The sequence below is a fragment of the Cinclus cinclus genome, chromosome 8 (genome assembly GCF_963662255.1).
Source record: "Cinclus cinclus chromosome 8, bCinCin1.1, whole genome shotgun sequence".
NCBI classification, from domain to species: domain Eukaryota; kingdom Metazoa; phylum Chordata; class Aves; order Passeriformes; family Cinclidae; genus Cinclus; species Cinclus cinclus.
The window spans coordinates 21,361,077-21,382,723 of NC_085053.1; the positions used below are offsets into that span (position 1 = coordinate 21,361,077).

General features: G+C 39.3%; 1 protein-coding gene across 1 annotated transcript in view; it reads right to left on the bottom strand.

Moving 5' to 3' along the window:
- Positions 1 to 21,647, bottom strand: part of EIF2B3 (eukaryotic translation initiation factor 2B subunit gamma) — a 98,973-nt gene that overhangs the window by 53,329 nt on the left and 23,997 nt on the right. The window contains exon 4 of the mRNA XM_062497006.1: positions 19,747 to 19,858. Within this exon, the coding sequence (XP_062352990.1) occupies positions 19,747 to 19,858 (112 nt within the window). The remainder of the gene's footprint in view (positions 1 to 19,746; positions 19,859 to 21,647) is intronic.

Consider the following 21,647-nt stretch of genomic DNA (forward strand, 5'->3'; position numbering starts at 1 on the left):
AGACCACCTTTAATGTCTCAAGCATTCCTGCTTTTAAAGGAAAAAAAAATAATCCCTAAATCGCATTGCTCATTTACGGGACAGCTCTTGGCTGTAAACTCACTAATAATAAAAGACCACTGTTACACTGGCCCTTCAAAAATCCCAGACACCTTATGACCTTAATTTTTTTTTTTTTAAACACAGTGCTTTTGGCCAAAAAAGATCCCAAAGCACTTAGCCACATGAATGTCCCCACTGTATGGCGGGGCTCCTTTGCCCACCGGTGAAATGCTGCCACCTCTGGGCTGCAGAGCTGCGGTGGCGGGGCCGGCATCCCCCCCCAGCGGCGGCAGACGAGGGTGGGCAGAGGGGAACTGGACAATGCTGCTCCTTGGGTGGGACTGCCTCCGTTCCAGCTGAGGAACACCTCACCAATGGGACCCCAAGAGTTCACACAGCATATGCTACTATGAGGTGTCTCCCAACACATGCCATGAGCCCCGGATGACCCTGACCTCCATTTCCCTGCTCAGGGGCATCCCCTCACTAGTTGCCCTTCCTCTAGTTTTGTAACAACCTTATTTAAAAAGACAGAAGGGCAAGATTTGCTTTGGTCCACTGAGGATCCAGCAAGGGAGGACAGGACACTGCAGTTCTGGTAACAACTACCCACCATCAATCCTCACAGCTGCTGCTGCTAGAGACACACTGCACCAGAAATGGGAAGTATTTTCAAATGAAAATGTTTTATTGATCTAGTGACCCAAGTTACTTGAAAGCCTTCTGAATAATAAATATTTTTCACTTAAACCTTCACCACATGCCATTTTTCTTTGTTGTATTATGTTATTAATATACCCATGAGACTATAACACAAACTCTGAACCTACTTCTGACAAAAACATGCTGAAAACTTTTTGGTAAAGGAACTAACTTTAATGGAAAGCCAAAGATTAAATCATTTTCTTCAGTATTAAGAGTATAGGTTAGCAGTCAGAACTCAGGATTAATATTTGCTCAAGGTCAGTAATGGTCTACAATAGCCAGTGTGTGACCTCCCTTTAGGAAGAGTCATTTTCTTGGCAACAATGCCATGTTTTAATGTTAACATCTCTTTTGACTTCGATGCAAGGGTGCCAATGGCAGCACAGCCACATGAACCTATAATCACATGAACCTATAAAAGATGTTTTTCTTCATCCTACTTTAGCTTCCCCATATGAAAAAGAGAACAACAGTAATTCCTCACCCACCCCAAGTCAGAAGAGTACTCCCTGGGGGATGTGCAGCCACGTCACTGAATGCACGTGCATCCCCCTGGGAACACAGCAGACACAGCTGCCCGTGAAAGCACTTCCCTAAACCTGGCTCTAAGGGTCTTCTCTACCATACTGTGTGTGAACAGCTGTAGGAAACAACGCAGGGGCCAGGCTGCCCACAACACTACCACCACTTTTCTCTTTCCCTGTCACTGGAAAAACAGAGAGCTCATGCAAATATTTTATACTAGACACTTTTATACTAGGTACTATTCTGCTAGAATACCCTGATTGCTATGGATAAACTGGGAAAGCAAAAGAGAGAGACCAAAATGATAATAAGCCTGGAGTTTGGTGTGAACAGAAGAGAATACACTGTGAAGGAGGGCGGGGACTGCCAGAGACATTATTAATAGGTTTTACCCTTGAGCTCTGGCAGCTACTTGTTCTATACACAGAGGAAAAGGATTAATCAAGCCTTGCACGTAAAGGTTCTTTCTATGGTCTGCCAAAATATTTAAAGGGCTATATACAAAGTGTAAGCCTTATTATTATACACATTCAATGTAATCATCTTATGCTACAGTTAAAGCCAGGATGACAATGAAGTAGATTATTGTGTGCTATAACCAATTCAATTCCAACACAACGGGACATGGCTTAGTCACTTAGTTCAGATCTGGTGTTTGAGCTTATTTTTCTTATGCTGGACTAAACTGTGATTTAAGAGATTTAATCGAGCTTTGGGAAAAGCTTTCTTTGCTGAAGAAGGAGAAAGAACAAAAAATCTGCACCTGGCGACCCTAATAATTTCCAATTTTCAGCTCATTTTGCTTCCTACTTCATGGAAATTCACCTTAGTAAATAATTGTTCCCTAAAATCACCAAGGCTGAAAGGATGACAACACTTCAGAGGAACAAGATTTAAGAAAATAACTGAAGTTGGAGGATTGTATAGAGGCTACTGAAGAACAGCAGCTCCTGCTGATCCTTCCTACATCAGTTCCCAAAGGGCTAAGCAGTAGACATATGATATATTTTTTTAAAATCAAATAATTACAATAAATGCATGGGAAACAGTGAAACTGAATACTAGGTCAAAGCTGCAGGTCAGTAGGAATATATAGCTTAAACACAGCAAGGCTGACACAATTTCTTTATGCCACTGGCCTGGATTCAAAGGCAAATAGAACTGTACTTGCAGTGTGAGCCTTGCATGACAAGGCTCTGAGGAACTTCTGCGCCTTCCAGGTGAGGTGGGTCCTACTTAGAATATATGATCTGCAAAATTAGGGAATTTAAGGTAAGGGCATACCTTTGGGCTACTAAAATACATAGGCAAAAAGAAATTGTTCCTCCCCCAACCTTAAAATGCAAGTAAAAGCATAAGCAAGAAAACCTTCCTAAGCTGGAATAAGCATAAATGTTTCCCTTGCATTTCACAGGGCCCAGGAGCAGAACAAATTTAAGCAGTCACACACATCCTTGGGTTCTCCATTGGGAGTTGCTGTCCAGGTACCTCATGAGAATCACCTACTTCTGCACCACCAGTTTATTAAAATTAAAAATCTCTCTTTAAGCCTATCACTGTGCACAGGCCATAGGCTGATCACTCACTTCCCTTTGCTAGGATCTTTGCCCAACAAGCAAATGGGCTCTTCATGACAGAAGGTGCACCTTTGTGAGACCTTCTGTAGAACATACTTGCTTTCAAAAAAGTTACTTTTCACCAAACTGAAGAACAACCTAACATGAGCCCGATAGCAAGTCATTAGGGTTAGAAGGAAGAAGAAAAGTGGAGAAGAAAAGACTACATGTTTGACAAAGCAGCATCTGGCTTCCACCAAAACACAGTCTAGAAAGCAAGAAGACATGAACTTTAAGTCCAAAGACAGGAAAAATTTAAGTGTTATGGTTTGTATTACTAAAATCTACTCAAATCCAACCCATGTAAATCCAGTCTTTCTGCCATAAATCTGGCAATACTGATTTCTTTCATTTACTATAGGCAAATTATACTTTGTTCCAGCTCCTTGAGTGTCTCTAGCTTCCTTAGCTGATGCTTTGACCTGTAGGTCTTTCTTGTTTTTTGGTAATTACTGCTTCTGCCTCAGTTTTGATTCGCAACAAGCTTTTACTACAGTATCTACTCACATCTCAATTCCACTTGACACTTTATCACTTGACACAGTAACCACTCTTCATACTGACCAGATCCCAACAACTGCAAGTAACAAATATTTAATTATGTAATGAGAACAGCTTTATCTCAGGCAGAAATTAAAGTCGGCACAGAACTTGGCTCTGTGGCCACTGTGGAGGGAGCCTGGCTGTGACTGCCAGGGCACAAGCTGCTATACACCTTGGCAGTGCTGAAAGAGTACATAAAAGAAAAATACACGTTAAAGGAAATTCTTCTAAGGAATCAGCACTCAGACTTCATGAATCCTGCTTCCCTACAGGAAAACAGAGGGGTTTCCTGACTTGGTTATACTGAAGTCATGACTCAGCCTGTGTATTCAGATACATCCTGAGAGACATGCTAGCTCAGATTTAAGGCAGCATCAACACTGAGCTGTGAGATTTCAGGACAGTGAGAACCATCAGAGCTTGGGACATCATCAACTTTAGAGTACAGCCCAGTTCTGCAGTAAAAAAAAAAACCACTCCAGGTGATAGGAACATCAAACCAGAAATGCAGATACACTTATGATCTTTTTCTAGTTTAAAAGAACCTATACAATTTATCAACTAATATGTTGACGGTATCAAACAAGAACTTCATTAAAACAATGTCTTAAAATCAGCAAGTGCAACTGAAGCCACTGACAGACATCACTCCACTCATCTTTTCAACCCAAAATAACTTTATGATTACTTCTTTTAAGCTAACTGACATTTTACAAAACACCATTAGAAATACCATGGAATGATGAATATAAGTAACAGAGGGAAAAAAGGAAAAAAGACTAGACACAAAAAAAGTATCATCACCACAAGACAACCTTAATATCCACCCAAAGTCCAAATTTGCATTTTTTTTAAACAAGTAATTACAGTGGTTACAACCACACTGGATTAGTTTCTGGTTACACCAGATTACTCATGATTTAAAATTTCCAGACTTGCTAATAGCTATAACAGAAGTTGCTGCTTTTTATTACTACAAGAAACTGATCTTACAACAAAAATGCTTCCAGGAAGATGCTAAAGTTGGAGCTCTATAGCATTAAGGCCAGATGAACAAAAACATACTGCACTAGAGACAGAGCTGGATTTCCAAGAATCTCACCTTTCACCCATTAGTAGCACCTGAATAAAAGCTTAAGGCTGAGCCAGAAGAATTTTACTCCTTTGGAACAGTGATCATACAGCAATTAGAATACTGCAGAAGAAAATGATGGTGAATTCAATGCAGTGAGAAGGTACTTTGAGCAGGTTTCCTTCCTTCTCTGGAATGGTTATTGCTGACTGAGAAACTTCACACACACTAGAGTGAAGTTTCTCACTTCAGCACATGCTAAGGTGGCAGCTGCCTTTATAAATAAGTAGGCAAAAAATCCTAAACAACAAAAAAGCCCCTCAAAACACATTCTTGAAGGAAAAGCTGTCAGAACAGCTAATAAAATATTGCTCCTCTGTGTATTTTCCCAATTTCAATATCAATTTAAAAAAATTTACTTGCAGTTATGAAATCCAGTTTTTGGCCAAAATTACCACATATTCTATTGCTATGACACCCAGCACATTATTTGTCTGGAGATAGAGTGGCTTCAGCAATGAAGTAGATAGGAGAGATGTCATTAATCTAGACTTCACTGGTCCCTCACAGTGAAAGCCATAGTAGAGAACCATTTTCAGCACAGATCACAAGCTGGTATTGAGGTGAGAAGACAGCAACTGAATCCTCTGTTGTTTATACCACGTGGGGCAGTGAGTTACAACCTCACAGCCTAGAAGCAATAAACTGGCCATAGCAAGTACCAGAGCTCAGATATTCCATCACTTGCGCTTAGAAGAGCTCTCTGTATAAAAACCAGAGCAGCAACAAATTCAGTCCCTGTCCTTTGCAAGGCTAAACTCATGGTAGGACAATTGCCTTGTCTTGAAACATTTAGCCTAACAGAAAGAAAGAGAAAATGGGTAATGGATGACCTGAAGATAATAATTTACAATTTTACGTCAACCTCAGATACTATTAAAACAAAACAACTTCTGTTCCCTTCTTGCTTGGAAAAGACTGGGACCATTCTGTCTGTGGTTGTAGACTGTTACAGTATTATCCAACTGCATAAACGAAACTAGTGTCAAAATTAAGTTTTAAATGGCTTGAGGTTTATAGGAATTAAAGAAGGAAAAATTAAATTTGAAACTCTGCTTGTTTACTAGCACTAATTAAATATGCCAGATTTCTGGGCAAGCTTCCTAGCCTGTGGCTACTACGTTACTGGCTTGTAAAACAGTCAACAAGTGCATGAGTACAAAGCACAAATACAATAACAGATTTTGTGTATGCTCCTGCCCTTCGTTTATAAAGAAAAAAATATATTAGAACCAATCTGTAACTGTAATGACCTGTGCTAACCCTCTAGACTATGCTATTAATACAAAAAAGGCCCAAGTCTACAATGGCTGCTTTTGCAGAGACAGTTTAAAAAAAGTAAACACAGAGAGAGGTAAGAAGCAATAAGCACAACAAAAATGAACAGGAAACCTTAAAAGACTGGTTTACTTCTAAAAATTCCATGCTTCTGGGCTCTGCTCACAAAATAATTTGCTATTAAAAATAAAAGGGAGTTTTAGCACAGAGGAGGTGGGTCTGATTCTTCACACCACAGAAACTGCACAAACAGATTTTACTATTATATTGGACTTCACTAGAAAATAGCTTTATTCTGAAAAGCTGGAATTGCACATTTAATGCACATTAATATCTTTAAGTGTACAGTCCTTTACACTCTATACTTTTAAGAGACAATATCTTTGTGTTCTGCATTTTAAAGGCACCAGCACAATGAGCTCACAGTCTGTGAGGAAACTACAACAACCAAGAAGCAACAAACTTAAGGCAATCTGAGACAAAAAAGGAGTCTCTTGGGACAGAATAAAATGCAATGGCACCTGTATCATCCCCAGGCAGGTAAAGAAGGAAGAAGGAGGGACAGTAAGAGCCCATGACCTAAACACTGTTCTTTGCACACCCTTCTTTCACGAAAAGCTTCCCATGTACTTTCTGTGGCTGAAGCAGTTGTTTCTAGAAAAGCAGCAAACAACTCTTAATGAAAAAACACGTGAGGACAATTTGCTGCTTTGACAGCTTTAACGTGAAAAGCCCTTCAGAGCAACTGAAATTAATGTGTGCTCCCACTGTACAGTAGTCTTGCTCAGCTTTAAGGAAACCAAGAATTATAGTTCAATAAAAATTCAACCCTGCAAATATTCTGCTGTAAAAAGAGGCATTAACATATAACTCTTCAACTTCCACAATCACGTATATGAGGAAAAAGGAAATGAGATAAAAATAACTAGGTTTTTGTTTACAACTCTGATTTAGAAGAGCAATTCCAGAAACTAAATTGCTTCCACAGAGACATCAATTCAATTAGTCTGCACAGCATGCTGTATTTGTGTTCAGACCTCTGACATACATTGATAACAGAAGAAGAAAACATGCACAGTGGACACACACAAAATAATTGCCTAAACTTTTTCTATACCAGATGCAAATAGGAATTCGCAAACACACTTGCATGGGCTCTTTCCTACATGCAAATGATCCTTTTTAAATACACACAAACTATGCATGTCTTCAATTAAAAACATGACTGGATCTACTGGATCATGTATTTTTGCAAACCAGCCAAAAATCAAACACAGACTGAAGCTATGAAGGAATTTCTGGGAGTACAAACCATACTACAGACCTACTTCTGGCAACGAGAAACACCTCTCGTTTTGAAACAATGGTAGAACTGACAGCAGTGCATGAAAACATGCTGTCATTCAGCAATTAAATAACTACATTAGTGAACAGTACTCAGAATCCTAAAACCCCTAAGTGGTCAAAATCTTAGTTTAGCAAATAAGCCCAATATGATCAAATAACAGCAAACACTGGCTTCTTGCTTTTTGGCAACTCAATCTCAATTTTGGGTCTTACTATTCAAGGTTACTATTCATGTTGTCAGGATGACAACATGAGTTCCTCAGAGATGTGAACAATGGATTATCATCAGGACACAAACAGTGGCAGGGAGGGTGACAATTCTGCTTAAAGTAACAAACAGGACTACTAAGAATGGGCGCTCATACACTTTTTTTTCCCCACTGCATCTTGATCCCCAGGAGCACAGACATTGCTTTCCTTCCTCACAGTAGATTTAAAAGCCAAAACATCCCAGAATTTGGGGAACGAACATTCAACTATGAGTGTAAATAAGATATTATTCACTTTTAGAGATAACGTACAAGTTCAAGTCAGTGTCTACCTTGAATGAATACTTCTGAAGCTCATCAATTTTTCTGCTCTTTATAACCTCATCTAATTCTCTCCCTATGGCATGCACCACCCAGCAAGCAGGGATCAACAACTCTGACAAGCAAACTTACACAGAGAAATCGGATCAGCCTTTGCAAAGACACAGCCAACATCTTTCCCTTGTGTATACTGCAGTTCTCTTTGACTCTCCTGTGTGCACAGCACACAGCTGGCGGTGGCCTCACATCACCTTCTCAGAACCCCTGCTCATTTCAAGCTTCTGGATGCTGAACAATTTGGTTCAGCTTTCACCTCTCCACCATACAATAACTTTTAAGGCACTGCCCAATGATAAAAACATTCACAGGCCAGTTTATCTAGAACTTAGGAAACAGCCGTATCCTCAGATACCTAAGACTCTGGATGTTTCCACTGAGACATGAATTAACACTCATACCCAATTTTTTTATTGTCATTGGAAGAGCAGTGAAATCAGCAGTAGATATGAAGGCACATGGCAGGTAGCAAACTGAAGCCTTCCAGAAGTCTTGACTGGAACCTGTGAGTCACTTCCACTGCTAACACAACATGTTTTCATGTACAAAAATTAAGAAGTCAAAGCACCAAGAGTCAAAGTAAAACAAACTTTTGAACTGTTGTGCTGCAGTTTGCAATGATCCTTCTATCACTCATACTCAGTACTAGACACCTTTCTCCCATTGACAAGTTCGTATCCTTTTATCCACTGCCTCCAAGATGGTGAATCAGTCAGCTAGAACTTCAAAACACAGGAATGACAGAGCAGGTAAGAAGACAGATTTCTTTGCAGCAGGCTACTGAACTGCAAGGTAATTTCAGCTCCAGAGTCTGGCACTTCTGCTGTTTGTGGCATTCTTGATTTACTGGTTCATTATAACTTCATTTGTGCACACAACCTTTGAGGCCACTATTTAGTAGGGCAGTACCACTTTGTTTAATTACCATAACTGTAATTCAGAAAACATTCATTCTTTCTGTTTATGGATAAAACTGTCATTAAAAAAAAGTGAAGATCATACACAGCTTGGAAGATGTTTTACAACAGATTGCTTGCAAAAGCATCTGTCACATTTTTTAAATGTTTAGGAGAAATGAAAACAGTCTTTGGAGTGATCACCTTCTAAAGGGAATTACTTTTCTACTGTGAAAATAAACTATTTGAAGAATTACAAAATATTATACTCTTATTTGATATTTGTATTCTGCTGGATCCTGAAAGTGCTGACCAAAGCTATACATATGTGTAACAAAACCGCAGTTCACATAATGGAATTTAAAAGCTGCCATCAGGTGGCCAACTGGAAGCGGAGAGCAGCAAACAAATGCAAGAATTGAGAAAACATAAACATGGCTTTTTCTCCTTTATGCAGAACAATATGGACATGACAAAGCCTTCTGCAGCACGACTGGCTCCTCCCAAGGTATCCTGGTGGTATTTCCTCAGGATATACAAGCCTGGGGTGCTCTGCCTGCCCAGCAGTGACACTGCTGGCCCAGCCCTGGCTGCGCTTGGGTGTCAGCTCAGAGGCATCGCTTGGCCCTGCCAGCATTTGTAAAACCAGTTTGTGTGCATGCAAAGTCATCCACCTACATACAAATTCCTGCGCACCCAGGAGGAGCAGCTTGCTAATGCAAAAGAAAATATATTTATTTTTTCACTGCATGTCCTGTGCTTTTGTAGGAAAAAGAAAAAAGAGGAGAATTAGTGCAATGAAAGGGAATTACAGCCAGTGGCTTGGTAAGAACAACAGTGCATAACAATGCATAATAACGCAATACATGACATAATTATAAACACTGCAGGCGTCTGACATACAAAAATACAAGTGCTGAAAATGAAAATCTGGGTTCAAACACGACCTGTAGCTCAGGCTGGATGCAGTGTTAGACCAGCTGTTTCCTGCAGGTCATTTTAACAAGTACTATTCTGACTCAAAGTGTGGGAAAGCCAACAGTTAACACCCTATACTCAGAGCAGCATTTTACATTTACACTACTGACATAAATGTTCACAAGTTATGCCCCTACAAGACAGGATAGTAATACTGCATTCATTTTAAAAAGCAAAGACAATATGAGACACTAACATTAAGTGGATTTCTCAAAGTCACAAAGCCAAGTAGAGAGGTGAGATCTCTTTGTGTATGAATTACAAGGCATTCTTAATGTTAACAGGTGATAATACACCAATTTGTATGAAGTTTATCCCTTCCAGCACCACATTTCCCAGAGAACTCTTCCTCTGTAAACACAAAGGTTGCTTATTTTAATGGTTCTCTACAACAAAAAGATTAACGCCTCTTTTGGTTTTCTTTTTTTTTTTTTAACAGAAGAACAGATTAGGAAGAAGTAAGGTCAACTTTTCTGAAAATCCTTTAATTCAACAGTTGTCTATGAGAGGAAAAGTAATTTTTTACCACCAGGCATAAGTGTCACCCCTATCACATATGAAAACCTGGAATCTACATAATACCCCTAGTATTGCAATATTTTTTTCAAACAAATATCAAGGACATACAAAAAAAAATGCTAAAGTCTGTTTTTTTCCTGTATGCTTCCTTCATAGCACAATGTAAATCAGAAAACATGGAATCCCGTGTTCCAAAGCTACACTATGATGGGGTACATCTAAAACAAACACATGCAAAGGACATATTCCTTAAATCTGAAATATATATTATTTTCTCAAAGGGTAAGATACAGAAAAACATACCAGCAAGCACCACTTTGTCTCACTGATCTATCCCCTCAATAGCCAGAGGGTACTTTTAGGTGTGCTGACTTAACACAGGAATCTGAATTGTATAAATCAATGTCTCAATTAACATTTTGTTTAGGAAGAATTACGGAAGAAAAACAGAATGCAATCATTTGCTAGCACGGTGGCTCCAGAGGTCTGTGAGTGTGTGCAAGAAGAATGGAGCTGAAATGTGGGAAGGGTCCATTATTTTTTCAATAGTGTCTGGTGCTGCAAAGTATGTACTTGCATACTTTCCTACCGGAAAAGCTTAAGTCTTCAGTAGCAACTTGGTCTGGGAAAATGGCAGGCACCCAAATGCTAACCCAGGGATCTAGGAACAAGATCTACCTGAAGAACAGTATTTTCCAAATGGCCTTAGAAGTGAAAAATAGCCATAAAAAGAAGTCTCATTCCCAAGGGATTTTATTCCTTCTGTCTGGCTGCTGTTTGTCAGATGCTGCTCCCCACACACATCCTCAGCACATTCTAAAGCAAGAATGGAGAAAGGGCCTCTCTGAAAATAATCACACTTGCTGAAAGACCAGTCCTGCATAAATACCTGTAACAACAGTACAAACAGAAATCAGACTTCTTGCCCGATACTTTAGTTGAAATTTATGGCACCATTGGCCATGATTCTGTTATTACTATTCTACCTGGCTAAAGCTCAAAGTCACAGAAGTGGGAGTTTCAGAGGTATTTTCAGAAATGATGTAGCTCATCTGGGGGAAAAAAAAAAGAACCAAAAAAAATTTACTTAGTTCTACAAATGCTGCACCAATGCATCAGTGACCAAAACTATATATTACACATATATGTATACATATATGAACACATGCACTATAGAGATGGGACAGAAAAGTTAAGGACACACATGGCCTCTGAAATTATATTTAATGCTACACCTTGGGAATAATAAAGCAAAGCGGGGGGAAATAAAATCAAAGGGAATACTAGAAGACAGTCTCTGGTGCTCTTGCAAATATCACCAGCTGCTGGATGATTTATATGGAAAAAAACTAGAAGTTGAGCTTTAACTTAAATTTCCCTGCTTTTTTACTGGTTTGCTTCCAGCCCTAGGAGTTTAATTAAAGTCCATCAGCCAAATTTTTCTGAAGGACGTAAGTTACTCCTTTTTAAAATCTTCCTGTACTAACTGACTCAGATTTTTTAAACTCTTGAGCTTTCACCAACCTGATTATGAATACACAAACACATACACATTTTTATGAAGGCTAAAGAATTTCAAGATGATCAACCCAAGAAATACCAACAGCTGCTACTGGCAATATGCAGGTATGCAGGTACAAGCAACTTATACTAAAATGAGCAACAGGGCAAGATACAGCATTCTGTATTGCCAGTTCACATGTCAAGATCTAATAGCTACCTCCTCTTCATTCTTAACAGTGTAATCGGTATTTGGTGACTGGGGAAGGAGACTTCTACAAGAAATACCCAAGAAAAGTGGATAAGCAGTTTTACTGCTTGTAAAAGGAATCTCTCTCTCATCTTCTCTAGCTGGGGAAATGGTGCAATAAATTTGATGAAGAAAGGAAGGATTTAAAGCCAGAGAAAATTAGGATTTCTCAAAACAGAAACACAGACAAACATGTTGCCCTTAGGAATAGATCTCTGCTATTTACTTGATCTACTGGAAGAACTCCTGGGGAGCATGTCTCAGCAAGAGAAAGGAAAGTTTGCTATGCTCTTCATTTCCTGTGTAATTCCAGAAACTGCCAGTACAATGCTGTTTGGGGAAAATCACACTACAGCTATTCAACAGGGAATTTGGCATTGTATTCTGAATGAATGGAAACTTTCTCAAAGATATATACTTGCTGCAACTAAAGAAGAATGCAAACCCAGTAAGGATGTGAGCCCACGTACACCTTTCAATCAGCTAATTGCAAATTGTGTCTCTTCCTATTACAACTTCCACAATATTCTTCACAGTGCAAAACATCACAGTAAATCACATGGGTTAGAGTTCACAGGAGCCATGAACTAAGCACAATAAATCAGCACTAAAAATATTATGCAACTACAGTTCAACTGATACCAAGTGTAGCTAATTTTAATGAGGAGGCTATCACTTTTATGTGTCCTTGCAAGTTAGTGATTTGGGGTCTCGGTGACCATGATAAAGGAAAGGCTCTCTGAAACCTGGATTTCTTAGAATAAACTAGATGAATGGTTCCCTGCAAAAATCCCATGGGTATTTCACTCCTGCCACTGCAAAAATGTTCTGCTAAGTATGACAATTTAAAGGACTAAAAATCCATCAGTAACACAGAACAGTAAGGGAACCACAAACTTTGGCTGGGCTTATGAGCCAGGATCTCATCCACAAGCAAAATCAGACCTTTTAACTGGAGAGGAACAGTCACATGCCTCATTTCACCCTTACTTTGCTTTAAACTAAGCTGTTTCCTCCCCCCTATATTCTGCATTGGCTGATAAATTCCCCAACGACGGGTGTTAACTAACTCTGCATTCCAGTGTGCTCTGCGTCATGGAGTTCCACATCCCGCTGATGAGGAACACATGGCGGACATGTGGTAGGGGAGAGCCTGACAGCGCTCACACAAGCAGGGATAACTCCTCTGACCTTTGGCTTTTTTCTCTCTGTACCATCCCAACTGCACAATGAGGAGTCTGTGCCCCTCTGTCGCCTACTGGTCACTCTGGGATCACTGGACACAAGCTGAAACCCTAACATTTCAACAGGCAGTTACACTGAATACACAATATGGATGAAAATAAATGTCGAAAACTAGCAACTGATCGTTTTGTGTCTCTGCCCTAAGCAAACCATCCAGAGGAACTTTTGACCATACAGGTTACATCTGTATCAACTGGTGTAAGTATGTCACAAAAAGAACTACAGCTGTGCTTCCTCATCAACTCTGTGAAATAAGGTAACTCACAGCCTTGCTAAAAAGTACACAGTGGCAACTGTATTAAAGTATTAAAATGTCTTTCTAAAATGAACAGAACATTTATAATCTTTTTAAGACCTGAGCTTGGCTTTAGAGTAACAATGAGCTTCAACTTCAGAGTTGTCCAGACTGAATGACTCATACAGAGTACTGCATTTACCAAGTCACATGGACATGAGGGTGTCCAAGCAATACAGTCATCCCTTCCTCCTTCGAAACCTCTGAAAAGTAAAACAGAATCACAGGCTAAGTGCTGGTCTGAGACCGCAGCAGACAGACAGACAGACACATGACTAATGACAACCCATGTAACATACATTTACTGCTGATTAGAAACCAAATGCTGAGCCTCAAGCACTCTGCTTTTAGCTTTATGTGTACTGGAGCACTGGCCAGAATCTTGCAGTGAAATTAAAGCCATTGACAATAAGCCTTTCCATAACTACATTTAATAGAAGCTCTTGCTAATATTGCAGATTCTGAGATTCATGACATTCATGACCTCTTATCTGTACAAGCTGTCGAGACACAGCATGACCTTTCTTTTATTAATAGGACCTGGATATGCTGTACCTTCCTTTCAACCCCCCGCCAATGTATGAATAAAATAACATGGCAGCAGCAAAAAACAATAAAATCCTGTGGAAGCAACAGTATTAAAATAAGTAACAGCACAATGTTCTTTAAAATACAAAGTCAATGTCTCACTAACTACTTTTATACTATGTTCATGTTTATTATACACGTGTGACATTTAAAGCACCAGATTTAAGAGTTTTTGTTATACCTGGGTACACTGATTTTAGAAATAGTAAATAATTTAAAAGATACTCTGTTTCTGAAGTAAAAGGCTACACTCATCCCCAACCAATTTACAGAAAAAAACAGAACAAGTTGAGCAAAGTTTAAATGCATAATAAAAAGGGCAAACCTTCTGAGAAAATGAATACCTTTAAGCTAGAGCAGCTACTCTTAGTGAGCTGAGAAATTAAACAGGCATGCAAGACCTACTCAGGGCATCCTGAGAACATCTACTCCAAACTCATGTCTCAAACAACAACTCTTGGGTCAGTATCTTTTTTCTGAAATGTTCAGCAAAACCATCTTTTCTAAAGAAATATGATTAGAACTACACCAACATTTTTAAATTTTGATTATAATTTGAGAAATTAGTGTGTAAAAGTCACACCCTTTTATTCAATAGACTTAGTTCCTCTGTTATGATTCAGTCAGATCTGCTTGCTTTACTGGCTAAAATAACTTTTTACAGCTTTCTAAATTCCTATTAGTACTGTGAAACCAATTCAATTCTGGGAAGAGGAACCAGATTCTTTTCTGGCTTGTGCATCTGTAAAAGGATTATTACCTAAATCAAGGCATACAATTTCTATTTTTTTGTTAGAGAAGCCAGAAAAAACCCCACTTATTTTCTGGATGCTAGTCAGAAAATTTTATTTTTATTTGTGAGAAGAGTAGACATGGACTAATTGAAAGAGCAGATTTGCATCAACAGAAAAGATATCACTCTAGAGAGGTCATATTTAGAGAAAATAAGTTATATCCAAAAACTTTCTACGGTATTTCCCAAAATACTGCTTGAATGCAAAGGAAACTTAGAAAATTTTGCTCATAGTGAAAACTCCTGCGTGTTCAAAGAGAAGATCACCACCAAAGCTGGGATGTATTCATTCTGTACACAGCTGAGACCAGCAAAGAGTTTTTGCTCCCTGGTCTGTCCTGAATTGCTCCTCAGGATTTTCCTATTGAGTTGCATTAATGCAACCCCCACTTCCCTACCAGTGGCACTGCTTGTGGGAACATCTCCCAAATGCACAAAGAAAACACAACCAAGTTTTCAAAGTCCTGCTGTTTAATCTATCAGAAGTCATGAAGCTTTTTTTGACACGTGGCTTATGGAGTACTCAACTGCCTGCCCAGACTCCAGCTGGGCATAAGCTCAGGGTGGTGGGCCCCTTCACCAGCTGGATCTGGTACAGGACATCTGCCCATGATCTACTTTAGGATGCTTTACACTGTAGAGTATCTGCCTATACCAGTGTCATTCCCAACTTTTCTATAGGAAATAGATTTTGAAAGAAAAAAAAGAACCACCATAGGAGCAGCAGAGTGTTTCAGAGATGCCAATTTCCCAAGAACAACAGTTTTAGAGAGCAGAAACATTAAGGAAGTTGCAGTGTGCTTATATATGGTCCACTTATTTAAAACAAATTATCAGCAGGGAAAAAAAATTTAAAAATACAATATCCCAAAGCAACAGAAAGGAAATCAAGTGCATCAAAGCTGTTTCTGAGCTCCAATTATCTACTGACTTGGCAATGCTGACTTTTGAAATTATACTACACCATTCCTTTTTACTCTCATGATGCAAGGAGAAAAAGAAGAAAAAACTCCTCAATCTTACCCCTCTTTTGATTAAATTACCTTAAAAACAGATCTGCATTGTTACTTCAAGGTTACTAACGTTAGTACTATATATATTTGTAGATGAGGTATTCCTTTCTGTCTGAAGCACATGAGGTAATAAGTAGCTGGAATTGTCATGGTGATTTATTAACATATTCTCTAGGAGAAGCCCTGCACCTGCATCTGTGCAGACAGAACACCCACGAAGGCTGAACTCACCCTTACACAGCCCACAAGATCTTAAAAGGAAACACTCCAAATTTAGACCTGCTCCAACAGGTGTCTTTTACTGTTTCACTTTGCACGACCATAAATATCAGAGGTGGAGCAAAAAGCTCCCTGTCCATTGTAATCGTGCTTTGAAAACAAATACCTTTGCCCCCTCCCAAAGCAGAGGCAGCAGCTATGGAATTCTCATCATTTCCTCACTCCTTCATCCTGTCAAGACCCAAGTCAGAGAGATGTCACCGGCAAAACCAGGCTCCAGGGATGAGCACATAACTTTATTTTTTTCTCTTCAAAGGGCCCTAAGCTGGCTCTGAAACATCCCCAAACTGTATTTCTTTCATTCTAGTATCTCATCTTGCAGCTATTTGCCAAAGTGAATGACATGCACAGGCTGTTCATGGCTTTTTATAAGCTCTCATTACCCAAACAGGGAACCATTTCCTTGAAAATGCTTTCCCCAGCAGCATTAGTCTCTCTAGGCACCACCAATAAATTTGTCTTTTGGCTCAGCCTGCTGCACTCCAAAACGTGCCTGAATAGATGTATTTGATATTGTTTTCCACTTGTTTACTGAGGGAGGATGCTACCTGTGGGACTTGTCATCAGGGTGATTAACAGCACAGGGAAAATAAAAGATAATTTTACCTGCCAAGTTGAAAGCTTTGCCAGATTTGCTCTGGCAAGCAAAGGAGCAAAATCCAGACTCCTTTCTGTGGTATAACAAGGAGATGCAATCCCAAACCCAAAATGGCTATCCACGACTTACAAAACCACAACACAAATCAAAACAACAAATCTGGAAAAGAAATCCTAACCAAAATGAGAAAGAGAATAACAGGTTACACCATGAGCTTGGAAATTCCACTAAAATGTTTCGTTCTGTAACACTCCCGTTACTACAAAACACCCGAGTCAAGAGCAAAAAAATTACTATTTAATACTCAAAAGGTACTCAGGAGAATGTGTGCTTTCCCCTGTCCCTCCTCACCAGCTGCTCTTTTATGGCAGGAAAGTGAAGAGCATGAAATCCAATGATAGGAAGAAGGCAAAGGTCAGGAAAAAGGTTTTTCTTCAAGGATTTAAATTAGCGTTCTACACTTCTGCATGTTTTGTCAACATAACTTCCCTCCTGTGAGGAGGGGAAGCCAAAGGGCCTTTGAACCATTTCTGTATGGGGTCTAGATTTTTACCAGTAACAAGATTCCTAGCTTTAAAGAAAAGCTCATTTTCCCTCTTCCCATTCCTCTCACCACTCCCTCCCTGTCCCTCCTTCCACTCCCCTCCTTAAAAAGAGAGAGGGAAAAGAAAATAGAAAAAGGATCTGAAGAACAAAACAAGCACTGGAGGAGTTTTAGAGTTCATGAAACGAGTCCACTACAGCCCTTCAAAGGGACCATTAAAAGCAAAACAAACAAAAGCAACATCCTCAAGATGTCTATTGTGTTTTACAGAGGAACAAATGAGTGTACTGGAAATTCTCTCACCATCTTGCCACAAAGTCTGTTGTTTCATCAAAACAAAGTCCAGAGATCAAGAAACAGCCAACATAGCAGCTGAAAGTCAGTCACATCAAGTGATCCATGAAGAAAATGAGATTGGGCTTGCCTTTCTTCTTCTTCTTCTTCTTTTTTTTTTTTCTCTTTCTTTACTCTGATGTATTAAAGAAAGACTTCAAAGATTGTTTCAAGCGTCGCTTTTGTTTCTCACATGAGAAAATCAGGGGTTGAGCAGGTCTAGACAACTCCATGGCTAAAACACCATTAGCTGCCAACACTTTGTCCTCCTAGAACTCCCACAGTTGTTGCTACCCTGGATTTGCCTCAAATGAAATTACTTGATGATTTCCATATATATTTTGCTTCCCTCAGAGCTTCCAAAAGATGGCAGCTGTAGGACAGAGAGAGAGCACACCAACATTGCCAGCTGGCTGTTTCAGATGCCAGAAGCTCACCCAGGTGGGTACTGGTACAGTACTTCTGCTTGATGCTTCAAAGCATCTCTTTTATTTTTTTTATATTCTTTTTAACACTTAGAAGATCTCTTTTTGTTCTTCTACACTATCCTAGCATCTTTGGACTTTACTTGGAGTAAAGCTCACATTTGCTTTCATAGCCGTGCATTTAAGACAGGGAGACAGATAGATTTTTTTATCCCATCTGTATATCATCAGCACTCTATTTACCAAATCCCAAACAGTTATGCTCAAGATCTGCTGAAGACAATGTAACTGAACAGGTGCTACTGAGGGCAAAGTTTAGCCTGAAGGATAAAGCCTGATTAATCTAGCTACAGGAATGAGAATCTTCTGTTTAGATGAACCTGAAAAATCAGGGGTCAACTAAGACCACATATGTTATAGCAATTTTTAAGTCACTGTACCATAGCCACCCTCTAGTGCCAGGAGGAAGCCATAAAGACAAACTTGTCACCAACAGTAGATAAAATATTCCTCCCCTAGCCCAAAATAGATCTATTAGTCTTCATATGCACAAACCCACAGAATGCATCAGTGATGGATTTCCTACTCTATACAAATCAGCTGCTGTGTATGTACAGAAGGTATGCCTGCAGTTTGGTGCCTGCCATGCCCAAGAAAAGCCCAGGAGAGAGCCAGTGGAAACATGCTGGGACAGGCTCCTTCCATTACAACAGTTAACAGGGCCCACTCTGGATCACCTTCCTTCTAGGATAATCCTTAAACTGGGGCAGAGGAGGTGTCATCTTTCCATGGGCACAGAGCATCTCCCTCACATCTGGTAGCAGGATGTTCAAGGAAAGATTACACTAAGCTGTGGCCTACAGCACACACCAGAGGCATTTTCACAGCAGAGATTTATCTGAGAGCAGACCCCAGATGTCTGCATCCTTGACTTAAAAGGTGAACATGGATAGATTCCCAGCTCTCAGATGGCTGTTTCACAGGTGTCTCATCTCACAGAGGTGAAAGTCTGACTGTCAGCATGGGACAGACTACAAAGGTTGGCCTCTCAAGGAGCCAAGACAGCTTTGCAGAGAACACGTCAGACAACATGTGCCTAAGAAAACTAAAATCACCGTACTGGAGAGCATAAAAAACAACTCATCTTTCCTTCTCCTACTAATGGACATGAATTACACAATGCAAAAAGATCAGCTTGTCTAGCATACTTGATAAATTCATCCAAGTCCCCAGCAAAGTTCAGTGATGGATATAGCATGGTTTCTCTAATGAATCTTTTGGGGCCTGGGAAGAGAGCTGAGATTTTGTGCCTTAAACACATAAGAAGGTCGTGAAATCCTGAGAACCTCTTATTGATACTCTGCAAATCCATTTGGGACTCAACCAATGACACTAGCATTTCATTTATGGACATAGGTCTAACAGTTCACAGTCTCTGAATCTAAACTGTATCTGACCTATCATAATATAGGTTTCATTTCAAGAAGAGTTACCTTTTCATGTATTCCTTTTCTTTCCCTGAATTTTTTCCTAATAAAGGTATAAGACAAGCCTATCAACTTGTTCCAACGATGTAATATAATACTGCTCCCTGAATATTGCAAAAGTGGCTTTTCTTCTTCTCATCCTACTTTGTCTTTAACCATCTCTCCTACTACACAATTATTTTATCTCATCCCAAGTTCAGTTTCTATTACAAGGACTCGTGAGCTTACTTCTGAAGGATGGATCTTTTAATGACAAGTTCTTCATCCAAGTCAGCTTCATTAGCCATGAAGAGCAATCTTTTTCCTGTGTCATCCACTCCAATGAAGTCGCGCTGCTCCACTGAATTAGAAAATCAAACAAAATCATTATATAACCCCATTTTAATGCAGGTTGGAAAGACAAATGGGACCACCAACCACCCCCAAAATACAAACTCTGACTATCCCAGTAAATCCATTAATTTAATAAATATCATTGATAACTTTTTCAACTTCTTGTCAGTTAGGGTAGCTGATATATATCATGGCATTCAAAACACTGGCCCTGAAAGGCCTTTGCATCCTTTTTATGAAGATGCCAAGTACAGGTTCCTGACATCCAACACTCCATTTTGAGCTGCACTTTTCTATTTTTTTTAATAAAACCCCTTGGTTCCTGAATTAAAACAACAACAACAAACTCAAGGCAAGCAGTGAGTTCTTCAAACCAACTGCTTCTTCTCATAATGCCACTCCATATAGGGGGTCTGGAGAGGATTATGATTTCAGTCAAGATATAAGTATTTTGAAACTCATCTCTTTTAGACAAATATCAATACGTAAATCACAAACACACATAAAACTATAGATTGTAAGACTTCTACCATGGATGTTTCTGGGAGGGTTAACTTGGTTTAAATATCTTTTATAAAACTGTCCACCAAGAGTATACCTAACACTCACATGTATTATTGTGGCAGTCTGTATCTCCTGCAATCAGTGATTGTGCATCAGCAGGGAATTTGGCCTACTGAAATGTAAAGCATTTATTTTTTAACAGTTTCCCACAATATCTGAATACAGTGGTGGCAGCTCATTCTAATTTTCACTCTGTAGTTGAGCTACCACTCTGGTGGCAATCATGTACTGATCTTTACAGATACAGGCTGTACATGTAACCCACAGCACGATTTTAACAAAAATCCTTTTTCTCCCAATAAATGCTATTATTTTGGGCCAAACTGGCATATATTTGATCTCCTAAGTTCTATGCCTTTAACTATACTGGAGTAACAACATACCCTAGAAGTAGCTAATTCTCTAAGATCTTTTTCAAACAAACTATTTTTAACTTTTATTTTTTGGGCCTATCCCTTGTTTTACTTATACATTTCCTTTCAGAGTTATTATAGTAATAATTGCTATTAAAACAGTCAAATCTATGCAGCTGTTGAAAGTTCTCCTGTGCAATCTTTGATGAAAGGGGGAAACATAAAAGCCCCAACCCTTCTCAGAACTTCATTACACAGCAAAGAAATACTGAAATAGGCCTGAACATCTAACACCATGACAAAATAAATACAATTATGATAAAGTTTACTTGCTATAAAAACTCAGAGTGAGTCTTGAAAGCAGTGCCTATTTTCATTCTGTGGAGGGAAGTGAGGTTTGAGATTAGAGGCAAATGAACCCTCACCTCTGCCACCTAACTGGGGTCTCCTGACAGGCTGGAAATACAACAGTGACTGACTTTCTTCCACTGAGGCACCAACACTTCTCTAAAAGTTCAGGTCCTGCCTGCCCATCTCCTGGCTGCTCTTAAAATAACATATTACAATGCTACAGCAAAACTCTGTGCAACAGGAAAAAGGGAAAAAAACAACTTGATGAGAGCAGGGTCAAATACATGACTGACACCAAACCTGTTGCTCTTGCTTGTGTGGATAGGTAAGAAACAAACAGTGAAACCATGAGAGTACACTGTGGGACTTTTTGTAGCATATGCCAGGTGTGGTTTCTCCTTGCACTCTGGGAATAAACAACATTACTTCAGTAATTTTAAAAAGACAAAACTTATATACTAAAATCAATTATCCAGAGGTACAAGAGTGCTGTTTCAAATCCCACTAGCATCGTCTAACAAGGAAAAA